At 38.6% G+C, this 15,790-nt stretch overlaps 1 protein-coding gene across 1 annotated transcript in view; it reads right to left on the bottom strand.

The window, feature by feature from the left end:
- Positions 1-15,790, bottom strand: part of NELL2 (neural EGFL like 2) — a 140,594-nt gene that overhangs the window by 22,293 nt on the left and 102,511 nt on the right. The window contains exon 15 of the mRNA XM_033057442.1: positions 15,540-15,635. Within this exon, the coding sequence (XP_032913333.1) occupies positions 15,540-15,635 (96 nt within the window). The remainder of the gene's footprint in view (positions 1-15,539; positions 15,636-15,790) is intronic.

Here is a 15,790-nt window from a genome sequence, read left to right as displayed (position 1 = left end):
ACTGCTTTATCCAGGTCAATACAAACCAAAGCCCTTGCTTGTCAAGAAGTCAACACCACAGATTGGAAGTTGTGAATATGTATAAGTTAGTTGTCTCCATACTGGATTTTTTTTCTGTGACAGAATAGTACATGGCACCTAGCTAAGACTGTAAATTGATAGGGATTCCCAATTGCAATAATCTGTCCCAGTCCTGATTGGGTTTTATCACTGGATATGGTTATAGAGATTAATGAGCAGCCAACATCTTCCAAAATGTTCAGATCTCATTTCACAGCAAGAGCCTTTCCAGCCTCATGCAACCCTCCTAAGCCATCCACATCCCAGCCCCACATACAGTATAAATACAGTGCAAACAACTGAAAGAAAATAATTTCATCAACAGATCACGGAAGAAGTGGTTTAGGAGACTTTGAAGCTGCTTAAACAGATAAACCTTCAACATTTGGGTTTTTTCACAGATACATTTGAAACAGACAGACTCCAATGTGCCTTTGCATATGTCAATACAATTTCAAGGATATTATGTCTGGCTTGTATGTAAAAGGTCATGTTTCAGCTATTCGGATTTCTGCTCAGATAACAGAACATACAGTAGGATTAAGATGATGTCTGGCTTATCTAATTTTAGTAAATACGTATGGAAGGAGGAAAACGCCTTATTCAGTAGGACTAAGTGAAAGTTCACTGAAGTACGTGAAGTATTTGTTATCAGTTTTGATAGCAAATTGATAAACTGATTGCTATCAGTTTATGACTCAGTTTTCTGGACTAGCCTTTAAAAGGATTCATCTCTACTGAAAATTTTAGAGCTCCATCTCTTGCATTTAAGAACCAGAAAGTCTTGGTGTTGGCTGTCATGTGACAACAGATTTCTAATATGATGATACTTGAGAAAACCCTCTGTTCAACCAGACCTTTGATTTGAGATCCTCTTCAAAAACAGGTCAAAGTAGAGAAAGGTAACACCATGAAAGTAGTTCATTTTTTAGAGCTATCTTACAAAAACAAAAGATCAGCTTTTGGGATTTCCATCCCACTACATTCTCATATACCATATGCATATAAATATCATAAAGAGGAATAAAAACCCTCTAAGAATATAGTGGTTAAGAATGTTGACATAATCCAGGAAAATATCAGTTATACCAGAAAACCTAAGTTGTTGGAATGACTTCTAAATCTATTTTGTAAAGTTTGATCAGCTCCTTTTTTTCTAACACTCTGCCTGACTCCAAAAAGAATTTTCTTCCTTTGTCAGTCATAGTCCTAGAGCTTGATTTTGTTTAGAGACTCACTTTGATTTGTCATCTTTGAGGAACTCTTTAAAGTTATGATATCATATCTTGAGTACTAGGGCACTCTTTTCACTGTATGGGTTCTCACATCAAAAGTTGTCATTAAACCATAGAATAGTCTTGATTTTAATTACAATTTCATCCCAAAATTTTATTCAGTTACAAGTTTAAATCATAAAGAGCAAGATTACAGATCGCCCATAGGACACAGCAAAGAGAGGAGTCACCCACAATTCCATCCTACCATAACACAAGTCCCATGAGCAAAAGAACTTTCTCTACACAGCACAGAAACACCAGTTATCTCAGATTATAGCCTTCAGAGAAGAATGAAGACTGTGGCCCTTCCTCCCCCTGCTCCCCTGGATAATGAATTAGGCCCATCTTGGGGAAAAAAAAAGTATTTGGAATGTCTTTGGAGCTGTTGTTTCTATATCAACACCTCCCAGATCTAGTAGAACTTCTGGTTAAGTCATCTTAAATTGCTTCGACAGGTGGAGTCGGTGCTGCAGATGATATGTTCTTCACTAAAAATTTCCAACTGTCATGTTGCATGAAAAAATAGCTACTATTATAACAGGCCTTTTTTTTTTTTTTTTTTTTTAATCCCAGCAAGACCGTGATTGCAGTTTATAAAGTACCCTGTCCACGGAAAACTAATTTAGTTACATTAATGAAAAGGAAGCAAAATGTGATTGAGAATGTAATACAGAATTATAGTTCATTAATTCTTCAAGTATGCAATTTTCCAGACTCCTGATCCCCCATTGATTTCTGCACACCCCCATAGGTCCTGCTAAATGCCAGCAAAAAGAAATTCAATCGTGTTGGTATTTCATGTGTGGCAGTGGCGGTGCTCCAAAATTAGATAGAAACGTTATCAAAGAGAATTTTCCACTGACTGCTTCACCATGTGGTCCTAGCTAACAATTCTTTGTTGTCAAAAATTGATCAATTACAGATCACACCAATAACTGAAACTCTGTCCTCCCATTGCACACCCAATATCATCAAAGGAAGTGGTATTTGTAGCAATCGCAATTCAGAGCACCTAATTGGTCATGATGAACTAGGTGCATCCATGAATACTGTAAAACAAAAATAATATATCTTTCCAGCTCTACTGTGCTGACACTGATTGTGCCAATCCTCATTAGAAAGACTAATTAAGAGGAATTGGGCCTCTATTTGTAGCTGTTGACAGAGGTGGTTTTGCTTCCACTGTGTTCATCATTCTCAGTACAACATTTCATGTGTTAACTGTAACACACACTTCTGTTTCCTCATTAGTCCCTATCTTAAAAAAGAAAATAATCTCTTTTCTTCAAGATAGCAAGAACACTCTTATACCTTGAAATACATTGACATACCTGTTTTAGATACCTACTAGCATCTGAAAGTTAATTTGTTCTGTCTGCACATGAGAAATAGGACTAAATGCACTAGTGGCTAGCTGCTAAAGGGTAGCTGATTTCTAAACAAAAAGGAACTAATTTGAAAAGAGAAGAGCTAGTTTTGCCAAATGTCACCTCTTTTCCAGTGGGTGTGAAGGAAGCCTTCACCCACACAGTGTATGACAAAAGGTCTTGGGTTTCCTCAAGTGAGGTGTCAAGTCAGTCATAACCATGAGTTAAGATGCTTCCACATATGAAAGACTGATGCAACCACCATATTCTCAGCCTTGTAAAGGTTGTTTCAGATCAGCTCTGTTAAGAATTACAGTAAATTTCCAAGCATTTAGTTCAGAGGCAATTTATAGAAACAAAAAAAAGAACCCTCAAAGCAACTCAAACACACTTTGAGGAACTATGAATTGTTTTTGACATCCTGATTTGAGCTTGGTGTCCTGCTGTACCAGTGGTTTCTTGCCAGTACTCTTAGTCCATAGGACAACTAATTTGCATTGCTACTCCTGAACTGTCAATCAAGTAGAGATTGTACAAAATTGTTGAAGCAAAAAAAGGAAAAAATCCCCACACATCATTATTTCATGCTACAGTTGACAACTCACGAAGAAAACAAGAAATATTCTCAGTGTAAATACGAAAAAGCTGTAGAAGTGGCTTAAAACTAAATCACTATTTTTTTTCTTGGACTATAAACACATCATTGGCGTGATAGGTGGAGAGACTGCAGACATCCTTATGTTGAGAGCAAAAGGAAGAGCTCCATAGGGATACAGGGCAATGATTGGCAGCGTTATAGATTTTAATTCCACTAATAGTTGAATGACTCATAATTCATGAGAGAGCTTACAGTGAGTGATGAAGGTCATCCCTATCTCCCTTATATAACAGAAGAAAGCTCTATTATAATGGTGCCCAGCTGCACTATTCACGTTCTATTTATAGTCCACTATATTTTAAGAATGTAGCTGAAACTTTAGTTTTCTTGTTTGATAAAGGACTTTTTTCCCCATAGCAAATAATAGCTAAATAGTGCATGCATTTTGATGTTTTTTACAAACAACAAGAAAATCCTGTCTCGTTAGAGCTCCTTTGTAGTATTCTTCTTCCCTGGTTTCTTTCTCTCCCTTCCTTTTCTCTTAAGCTGCTACATACAGGATTGTAGTTTTGCAACAAGCTAAAGAAAGATATAAAGAGAAAAAGATAAGTACCAGTACATGACTCTTCAGTAAAGAAAAAATATTTTGCAATTTAAAACTGATGACACTATGGGAGGAAAGAAATTATATGTACCCAAGAAATTGTGTCAGGCTAGGGAAATGGAGAAAAAGACAGACAAGGATGAAGCAGCAAGGCATCTTAAGCTACAAAACCAAAAGGATGAGGTAAGTAGGGTTCATGACAAAACCCAGAATGCGCTTTAAATGCAATATGGGCATTTTTGTTTAAATTCTTTCAAATATTTTCTTTGTGAATAATTGTACACAATTTACATAAAATGTAAAGCAAAGTAAAGCAAGTAAACATTCCAAGATTCTAAAGTCACCAGTGTCTCACTGCTATTTTTGAGCTTATTTTTAATACCTGAGAAAAATTCAGGTGAGAACAGGGAGTGACCTCCTTTCAAACACTGCAGCCAAGTAAAAAGCATCTGAACTGCAGAACCCTGGCTTTCCTCTTTGATTGCTGTGGATCTAATTTATTTACTGTCACAGACAAGTTTTAAACCATTTTTTACTATATAATGAGATAGCCATTTTTGAATGTGCCCCCGTTGAAGGTCAAAGGGTCTTCTTAGGTTTTATAAATTCACTGTACTTCCACTGTCAGACTATATGCTATAAGTTTTCTTTCAGCTATTGATATATTTAACAGAGAGGCAAGGGAAGAAGAAATGAGATGACCTACATCTTACCTGGATTTCTGTTACCATCTTCTTACACAAAATTTGTCACTCAGTTTTCCTCGTGTGACTTGATTCCAAATCAGTAAAATGGGGAGAAAGCGCTTCTACCATCTATTCCTCGCCCTTTCTCTCCCACCTGCTTTATTTTGTAGCACAGATAGATCATAGAAGTCACAAGGAGATTCACTGATCGTAGTTTCTGTATTGGGGCTGATGTTATTTAATTCCTTCCTAAATGACAAGGATGAAGGGATCAAGTGTTCCCTCAGCAAGTTTGCAGATGACACTGAGCTGAGTGATGCAGTTGACACATCTGAAGCACAGGATGCCATCTGGAAAGGGACCTGGACAGGCTTGAGCAGTGGGGTCCTATGGGAATCTCATGAGGTTTAACAAGGCCAAGTTCAAGGTGCTGCACCTGGATGGGGACAAACCCTGGTATCAGCACAGGCTGGGGATGAGCAGATCAGAGCAGCCCTGCTGAGAAGGACTTGGGAATGCTGGGGCAGGAGAGGCTGGTCATGACCCAGAAACCAAACGCATCCTGGACAGCATCAGAAGAGACATGATTAGACAGTCAAGGGAGATGATTCTGTCCCTTACTCTGCCCCTCTACTCCCCTCTGGACAGATCTCACCGACAGCGCTGTACTCAGCTCTGGGGTCCCAGCACAGGGAGGACATCGACCTGCTGGGGTGAGTGCAGAGGAGATCCAACAAGGTGATTGGGGAATGGAATACCTCTCCTATGAGAGAAAAGGCTGAGAGAATTGGAATTGTTCAGCCAGAAAAAGAGGAGACTTGAGGGTAACTTAATTGTGGTCTTCCAGTACCTGAAGGAAACTTACAGGAAAGATTGGACAAGACTATTTATAAACGACATGTAGTGACAGGTAAAGGGGAATGGCTTGAAAACTGAAAGTAGATCTAAATCAGATGTTAGGAAGAACTCATTACAATGAGGGTGGTGAGGTTCGGGAAGAGGTTGCCCAGTTGTGGATGACCATTCCTGGAGGTGTTCAAGGCCAGGTTGGACAGAGCTCTGAGCAACCTGGTATACTGAAAAGTGTCCCTGCCAATGGCAGGGACTGGAACTGAATGGTCTTAAGGGTCCCTTCTAATCTACACCATTCTTATGTTTTTGTGATACTATGATCTTGTGTCATTTGTTTCAGACAGATCTCCCAATAGACCACAAGTGTTTTTTGTAGAAGCCCCCATACAGTTCTGCTGCTCTGTAAGGATGTTTGATTTTTATGGATAATTAAAATACTAGTTTGACATAGAACCAGCATCATACATTAACTTCATATTATTATGCATTTTCAAGGAAAATACTTGGAAAAAGGGAAGAGCAGGAAGTAGTTTTGTACACAAACAGAATGAGTTTCAGAATCTCACAAACAGCTTATCTGTAATGTTCATGTCAAGTTTGCAACCCATCCATTGGCTGCACATGTGTATTTTTCTGTAAACTTAATTAACACTTGGAACATTGTTAACATAAGCATTCCTTGTAGGAAAGGCACATCTCAAGGGGTTAGCTGAATACAGTTTCTGAGATTGCCAATCATGCTTTCTTTTTGTTTTGAACTTCCTCTTAATAGCAAATACAAAGACTGGTTTTTATTGGAACACAGTTGAAATTTGCTGAAATTATTAATGATAATAACAATTGAAATGACAATAATTATTGATTTGCTAGATTTTTATCAGTACAGAGGAATATGCAGCATTATTTCTCTTTTCAGCAACAGTAGTTTCTGAATCCAAACTTGGACTGGAAACATCACAGACTCTATGGTCAGTCACAGGTTTCTATGCTTAGTTCTGAATTAAAACCTTCGAATCTATTCATTTTTTCCATGAGGCATAAAACCTCATGGAGAATGGTTTAGCAGAAACTCTGTGCTGTAGTTTTCTGGTACTCTCTGTAAAGGATCTTACAAATTCTTTTGATCTGGAGAATAAACTTTATCCACTTTATGCCCTTCATACTAACGAATGGAGAATGTTCAGGCAAGCCAAAGGGAACACAGATGCTATTTTGGGTTTGCATGGCCAGGTTTTGTAAGGTAGGAAGGCTACAGCAGTGAGAAGCTGCCAGAAGCTTCCCCATATCCAACAGAGTCAATGCCAGCCACCTTCAAGACAGATCTGCCACTGGCCAAGCCCAGGCTAGGATAGGGTATTTAAGAAGGGGAAAAAGCCACAGCACAGTTAACTACTGCATAGCTTATCAAGAGAGCAGAAGCTGGAAAGATGATGGCTCCTAACCTCATGATTTATGTAAGGCTTATCAAGACGAGTAAAGGGAAAAACAAAAGCACTCTCTGGTCTAGAGTAGTCAAGTGAGATTTTTCAGAAACTTTCTAGGAATATCAGATTTGACAGTACAAATTAAGTCTGTCTGCCTGGAACAGTCACGCTCTGCTGAGTGAGGCTATTTCTCCCTATTTATCTCCAAACAGGAACAGATATAGATATTGTGCCCTATGCAGTACATCAGAAAACTACATTAACCAGAAGCATGTAAGCAGTGCAGAAGCACAAATTCCTAGAATTACTGTTCTGAGAAACCATTTCTTGAAACTGAGGCAAGAAAAAAAAGTATATATAATTTCCAAGTTCAGAAAGGACTCAGTGGCACCACCAAGGTATTGGATTAGATAGTTCATGGGAGCACAGTTCAGCATTTGAGTCATTGCTCTTATGCACATACAGTGCCTAAGTAGCTACTACATGCAGTAGCTCAGAAGGTAAAATTTAATAATTTTCACCCCAGGCAATATGAATATTATAGTAAATTGACTGTGCAAATTACTGTGTTGATTTTAGCCGACTCCTTACAAGTTCTTGTTTAAATTTCAAAAGTCACCTTATATTTTGAAAGCATTAAAAAGTTTTGCAACCACAAGGAAAGCAGTAATGTTATCAATCAAATGACTGATAGGTTGGTATGGCTTTGTAAGGAAATACCTCATACAGGTCATATCCTGCTAACCTCTCCTCAAGTCACCAAAAAAACTTCTACCTCAGGATGCTTGTTTCACATTGCATAACTGTTGTTCAGTGATAGGACTGCAGAACACAAATTATATATTCAAAATTAATTATTAGGGCTCCATATCAACTTATTGGAAATTTATCATAGTGATACAATACTTTAAGTTAGAACTTAGTCACTATGCTTAAAGACGACCTAGAAGTTGATTTCATAGGATTCTTCCCGTAAGTTTGCTCATGATTCTCTTATCTGCTTTTCCTATGGGCAACACTAAAACCACTAGTTATGTGCATTATCTCAATAAACCAAGGCTAGCTCAAACACTGTTCTAGCTTCTGAAATAAGTAGTGACATGCAACACAGCCATCTTTGAGAAGAGCAAGGCTGTAATGCAAACTACTCATTACTCAGCCTGTGCAAGCTGAGTAGTGACTTTATGTAGTAGAGATGCAACACACTCAGCAAAACCATTACATTATTTTTATCAGTGGGATCCTGTCACTTTCTGCTGAAATGGAAACCACAGAAGATATTAATTAAATGCAGGCATAATCAGAAGTGTTTTCATTCAGAGATTCAGCTCCCAAGATAAAAGCAGATATATATATATAGTTAAAGTTAAGCCTGTTTAAACAGGATACTTAGAACTCTGTGTTTTCATCTACATTTAAGCTGTGGCTGGAAAGGCGAAATCTTTGAACCCAACGTGTCATATACCCAAATTTCAACAGGGCAGAAGCTAGGAGACTTGCCAAAGAAATTGAGAGCAACTTGGAAGTACTCACAGAAGAAAAATGGCAGTGATTCCTCAGGTGATGGCAACAAAAATGAGCTGGACATGTAGTTCCAGCATCTCTCCTTACTCACCTCTTCCCAGAGCCAGGGCTCTGGGTTATACAGACCTGAACACCAAAGCCTCAGCACTGCTGCAGGGCAATGGCAGCTCAGCATATCAGCTGGATCTCAACTACTTGCAAGGCACAATTGAGTTTCTTTGGGCTCTGTCCTTTTTTTTCAACCCCTGAACCAAAGGAAAAGTTTATAATAGCCCACAAACTTCGAAAATTACTGTCATTGAAATGTAAGACTTCAGTGACTCCAAAGGCCTGACTTTCAGAACATAATGAATTCCTATGGCACACTGGCATCTATTAAAATCTTTTATGCTGTAAATCATGTTTAAGAACTATTTGTTTGCAGAAGTTTTTTCCAGACTCTATAGAGTAACCCAACTTTCTCTTTTTTTCCATGAATTGAAGATTCAGATACAGATTTCAGATTCTTAATGTAATAAAACATTCCCTGAAAAAAGTACCCTCTAAGTTTCAAACTTAGGAGCCCAAAACCAGGAACCCGAATACTCAAGACACCAAATTCCAAACAAGCCAAGTGAACTATGAAAACGAATGAAATAGGGGAGGTTTCCCTTCTTCATATAACTCTTGCTTTGGACAGTCCATGCCTGTGCTGCCTTTATGTTTATTCCACTTCTCTTGCTCCCTTCTTTTGTTTGTTCCTTCACTAAATCCCCCAGCAATCTCTTAAGGATTTCAGAGAATGAAAATATTAACTCTAATCTGCTTTCTGCTCAAAGAGTTTTGTTGTCATCCACCCCAGGACACAACTGGCTTCCCCTGCTAGACTATGAAGGGCACACCACTTACTGTAGCTTTGTGCAGGTCCCTGCATACCTATCCCACAAATTAGAGTCTTTTGGTATTATTGTTATAAATCTCAATCTGCTATCTCTAATTTAAAACTGAGCAAATGGCAGATTCCTGAGTTGCTCCAAAAGTTTTGACTGTAATAGTCTCACAGCTTATGGATACTGTAGCCAAGAATTCTTAAGAATTCTGCCAAAGTAATTTTGGTTCTTAAAGCCTTGGTTCAAGTTCTATAGGCTTCAAATGCCATTTGTGCCACAGCTTTACTTTCAGAGCCTACCTGGCCACAAGATGATTGTGGTTGTTTTAACTGAACACAACGGATCAAGACCTCAAATGGAAGCAGCTCTCTTGTCATGCTAAAAATATTAAAATAGTTCATTCTTGCAACTCAGCCAAGTCACCAAGCTCTCTGGTTACTTTGACAAAGTCTTCTTTTCCAATACCAATAAAATATTTTTCCTAATAACTGGGAAATCATAATTAGATTTTCATATGATTTCTTTGAAATAGGAATAATAATAGCCTTTAATAACCTGAGGTCTGTTACTATTAGGGTCAGTGCACATGAGCAAATTAATTTGGATTTGCTGAGAAGAGTAATAGTCATGCATATTAATTATTAGGTTACATATAGAAAGTAGCACAAAACTGACAACATCTGATCTATATCAACTATTTATCAAAACCACTTCTCTGAGTCATATTTCAGTATTTTGAACTACAAATGTTGTCAAGAATTTGTTTTAGCAACATCCCCTGAGGGAGAAGTTTTAAATATATGGAAAAGAAAAAGGAAAAAAAAATGCAGAGATCCAAATAATATCTTTTCCTTGACTTTGGCTATTTCTGATAAGAGCTCAGTAAGAGAGGATCCTCCCACCCTCATCCACCATTCACCATTTTTTCCCATAAATTCAGTTACACCTTTAATTAAGTCAAATGTTAGTAATAACGTATGGCTGAATTAATGTAGAATCTGTAAGCCGGAATTTTTCTCAGTTGCTGCTTTCAAAGGTAACAGCTTTGTCTGCCAGTTTATTTTCAGCAGCTTGAACATGGATTTTTTAGTAACAGAGTGGACATGATTCTTGCAATAACCAAGGAAAAATTCATTAGCAGGAAATTCAAATAGCAGAAAATAACCCAAAAACTTGCAGCCACCTGTTATAAAAAACTATATCAAAACACTACTAGCAGAAAAACTCTGTTTTTGATCGTATGCATAATTAAAAGCTGTCCATAGGAATACTCAAAGCACAAAACCAGTGTGGAAACTAGAAAAAAGAAGTTGACAAGCAGCAAAAATGCAGTAATCTTGTATGCATACACTGGCAGATATGCACACACAGTAGGAGAAAAATCCACTCTTAAAGCTTTGTCACCAAATTAGAGTTGCAGTAACATTGAGCAAATCTGGCAAAGTCATCCTGTTCTGAATTTTAAAATATAACACACTTCAAATACAATTTAAGACAGCACTTAAAAATGCCAATTGAAGAACTAGTAATTTTGCAATTAAGAAGATAGTATTAAGTCAGGACTTTGAAAAAGTTTACCAGGCACAAATACTTTTAGATTTGCTTGGTAGTCTCATGTCTACACTGCAGAAAGCTGCCCTTTAAATGCACACTGCTGGTGTGCCTTTTAAGGCTTAAACTTTTAGTATATAAACCCCACCTCCCTAAGCCAGTGAATGCATCCCCAACATTAATAGGCTGATATATCTGCATGTGATTCTGCCAGCTGCTGCCTCATTCCACTGGTACCTTTCCACGAGGCACAGGTCATGGTTAATCTAAAAAGCTTCCAAACAGATCATTCAAAGGTGTTTGTAAGAGCTCTGTGCTCTGTTAACTGCAAGACAGTCACAGTGAATACAGCACACTGAAATAGTTGACCAGCAGTAAGAGTTGATTCTCCTTATGCTTCCAACAGAAATGAGACTCCTACTGACACCCTAGAAGTACTATTTTGGAAGCAGAAAAATTTATGAAACCATTCTTACTTACACAGGACTTCTCTGCAAAAGCTGCACTGAGTTTAGCCTGCATAGGCAGGACCTAAGCATGGACAGCATCATCCCTCTCAGGCTTTGGGAGAAATATAGATAATGATTGAGTATGCAAGGATGGGTTATGGAAAGGGAAATTCTAAACAGTGAGGTGCTCAATGCCTGCTTCACTTTGGTCTTTATAGGTAAGATCAACCTTCAGGTGTCCCAGGTCACCAAGACCAGTGGAAAATTCTGTCTGAAATAAGAAAAATCCACCCACAGTGGGAGAAGGATCAATATCTAAATAAACTGGAAAAAACTGCAGGTCAATCACACCTGACTGGATGCACCCAGGAGCACTGAGGAAGCTGGTTCATGTCACACTTGAGGCCAACCTCAACTGTCTTTGAAAGGTATGGTGACTGAAAGCTCCTCAAAAATGGAAGAAAGCAAATGTCTTTCCTATCTTTGAAAAAGGCAAGGATCAAGGGAACTACAGATTAGTCAGTCTCACCTCCACCCCTGGGAAGATGATGATATCCTCTAAATAGATTAAGGACAAGAAAGTAATTTGGAACAGTCAACACTGATTTATGAAGAGGAAATCATGCCTGACCAGCCTGAGAGCCTTCTCAAGTAAGGTGACTAGGTTTGATGAACAGGAGAAGCCCAGTACATACTGGTTATCTTAGCAAGATTTTTTATACACAGCATCCTGAGACAAGCTAAAAAGTGCAGGCTAAATAAATGGAGAGTGAGATAGACTGAAAACCTGCTGAGTGCCCAGCGTCAGAGAGCTCTGATCAGCTGTACAACATCCATTTGGAGACTAGTCACTTATCAACATACACCTGGGTAACACCAGCTACTGGGCCTGGACTGCCTAACATCTAGACAATAAGGCACAGAGCAACCTTAGCATGTTTTAGGTGATACAAAATCTGGAGAAGGTACTGAACCAGATAGTTTTACTTACATTCAGAGGGACCTCAACAGGCTGGAGAAACTGACCACTGAGAATATCTTCAAGTTCAGAGGGAAATACAAAGTCCTACAAATATAACAAGCTACCTCAGGCACCAGGAGGTGCTGGTGCACATAAGCTGAACATGAGGAACATTGTGCATTTGCAGCAAAGGTGGCCAATAGTCCCCAGAGTTGCATTAGAAAGAGTATTGCCAGCAGGTCACGGGACATGATTGTGCCCCCCTATTTCATGCTGCTGGGATCCTCTCTGGAGTGCTGGATCTTGCACTGTATTCCCCAGTACAGGAGAGACATGGAGCAAATCCAGGGCAGTTCTGTGAAGATGATTAATGGAGTAGAGCATCTGTCATACCAGGAGAGGCTAATAGAACTGAGATGTTCAGCTGGAAATGAAAAGGCTGAGGGGAAACTTATCAACGTGTATAAATACCTAACGGTGTTGAAGGAAACTAGAAACTCTCAGTCATGTCCAGAAAAGGGACTAGGGGCATGGCAAATTTCATGTGAAAATAATGAAAATAATATTTTTTTGTACTCCGAGAGTGATTGAACACTGGAATTGGTTACCCAGAGAACTTGTGGAGTCTCCAACCCTGAAAACACTCCAAATCCAACAGGGCACAGTCCAGCATGCCAGCTGTAGAAACCAGCTGTATTTGACCCTGCTCAGAGCAGGGGATTAGACAAGATGATCTCCAGATGTCCTTTCCAACTTCATCCTTTCTTTTTATGATTCTGAGAAATGATTTATCAGAACTCTTAAACCACCTATTACAGAAATAAACAGTCAGAACTGATGATTGCATTTTTCTAGGGTTATTGCTGGGGTGTGGGCTCAATCTGCTAATTAATTCATAGGTTCAGCAGCTCCTGACAATGTCTATATAACTGTATATTTTAAGTTAAAAATCACAAGATTCTCCAATAAGAAGTTTTTAAATATGTGTAACATAAACAGAAATATGTGATGTGCAATTTTTAAATAGATCTGGCACCTTTACATCAATCCTCCTCTTTCTCTGTATGCAATTGCAATGGAAGATATCTGCGTAGAGAAGATTTGCATCACCTTTGTAGATATAGAGACTGTTCAAAGGGAAGCTTCCAGCATAAATTATTTGTAGTACAAACATCTTGAAACATTTCAAGCCTGACGAGAAATACCTTCAGCAAACTCTGCTACATTCTCTACAAGTTAATGTGTACTGTTTGAAGCTCCAGTTTTCTTTTATGGCTGTATATAGCACAATTTTTCTGACAGTGCAGTCTCAGAAAAAACATCAGCTTTTTACCAAACAGATAGTTCTTCAGTTTGCCACTCTCACTATTTCAGACTGTATGTTTCAAAGCCATGCTCAAGTAAATGACAATCCTACTCTGCATATTAGTCTCCACATGAGGTGACCAGACCTGTGTCCCTGCGGCTGACCTCTACCATTATTTATTTCCACAGTAGGCAAAAAAAATATCATGTTCAACAGAAATTAAACAGGAGAGAGGATCTTCTCATCAGAAAACTGAGCTATGAAATCGGTTTGGGGCTGACAAATTGGCTCCTTGTCATAGCCACATTATCACCACCTATGGGATATCAGGTCACCACCATACTAACCTGATGTTAAACACTGAGATCAGGTATTCAGAAAGGCATAGGATGAGCTTCCAAGCCTCCTGCCTGTCTCCCTATGTGTTTCCTGAAGGGCAGGAGGGATGGAAGTTAGGCCAGCAGTTCAGATTCTTTTGAAGGACATTTGGGCCTGAATGCAGGTAATCCAACTTAAATTAGCTTAAGATACTTGAATTTACAGGAATAGGGACTAAGTGTCCCTGGTCTCTGGGACTCCCAGGACTTCCAGGGTCAATTCTGAAAAGCCGGTAAGATCTCTTTAACAGTGGTTATTAATGTTGACTATAGAAGGAGACTAAAGCAAATATGCTGCCAGTCTACAGTCTTCAGACATGAGTATAAAGCTGCAAAAGATGATTACACACTTTGAAACTATACTTTACATTTAGTTGAGAATAGGAGAGTGATTCAAGGAGCATATAAGACAGCTATTACTAAAACAAATTAATTGTTTTAATACTTGAGCATTGTCTTAGCATACAATTTGTTCCAACAGTGTTACAATGGAGAGACCTCAGTACCCTGTACTGTGGTATTTGCAGCCTGTGAAATAGTGAGCAATACTTGAAAACTTACTCTTTTCACATTATTTTAGAAATAGATGAGCAATTAGGATGTTGCTTTTTACACAGTATCCCTTACGTGCTCTGTGGGAATATCTGCTCAAACAGAAGAATGGAACCAACCACATTTCTCACCTCTCAAATAGACCAGATAATACAGAATTCAGACTGGTTTGTGTTTTTCATTAAACTGGATATGTTTACAAGTCAGATGAAAGCATTATTTGCTCAAATGACCTCCTTTCTACTGTTTGGAAGATTATTGAAGGCAATATAGAACAGCAACAATAGTCAATCATAGGTGGCAGACTGCCCTTTTATTAGGCATACTGAAACCAATTAATCTAAGCAAGCTTTCTCCCTTTACCTCCTGGAGGCAAGTATGCTTAGAATGCATTTAAAAAATCTGCAGCAATAAATAAAGTGCTGAAGCTATTCATTTGAACTTTGAAAAATTATTTACAGGCACTTGAGATGCTAAGAATTAACATTCTACGTACACTGCTGGGCAATATAATTTGATTAGATCTAAGACTTTAAAAAATAAAGTTCTAAAACAAAGCCTTGTGGTACTGCCAGCCTCAGGGGTAACAGGGGAAGATAAAGGAATGCTTGTGAAAGGAGGTGAAAGCAGTAGGAATACTGAAATCTGCTCTGAGTAAAGTAAGCTGGGTTAATCACAAGTCTTCAAATAAGTTTGCAAATGAAGGTGGGTTATTGAACCAGGAATACATGTACAGCACAGAAGTAATCAGTTACTCAAATTTATTTCCAGATGTTAGATTATCTGTTATTTACACAAGACACCAAAGGCCACTTGAGGTGAAAAGCAAGTCCATAATAATCTTATTAATTATGAAACATCAAAACCCAAAATGTCTTAATTCATGTTCTAATTTTTGCAGTCCATGTGCTTCTAATTAGAATAGCTGTAATATATTCTCTTGGGAAGCATATAAGAAAAGTGAGTAACATTTTAGTGGCAGCTTCCTCTTTCAGGGCACAAATTTAAATTCTGCTTTATTCCTGGATTACTTCAAACACCCTCCTTGGATTATCTTCATTGTAATTAAGTTATAATCTTACCAGTTTCACAGCTGGGCCCAGTGAAGCCTTGTGGGCAGGCACACACATTGGAAGCAATACAGGCTCCTCCATTCCTACACCCGTCTTTGCAAAACGCTGCAAAATGCAAAATCACAATACATGGGTAAGAGAACGGCACTCAGCAATCCTGCAGGTGGACACAGTCTGCCAGCAGGCTGGCACAAACGGCACAGAGAGCAGAGACTGCCTTCTCCTAAGGATACAGGTCACAAAGAGATGGCTTGTGGCCC

Source organism: Catharus ustulatus, chromosome 4 (assembly GCF_009819885.2).
Source record: "Catharus ustulatus isolate bCatUst1 chromosome 4, bCatUst1.pri.v2, whole genome shotgun sequence".
Taxonomy (NCBI): Eukaryota; Metazoa; Chordata; class Aves; order Passeriformes; family Turdidae; genus Catharus; species Catharus ustulatus.
The sequence above is the reverse complement of the archived record's forward strand: the minus strand, read 5'-3'. Positions and strand labels throughout refer to the sequence as shown.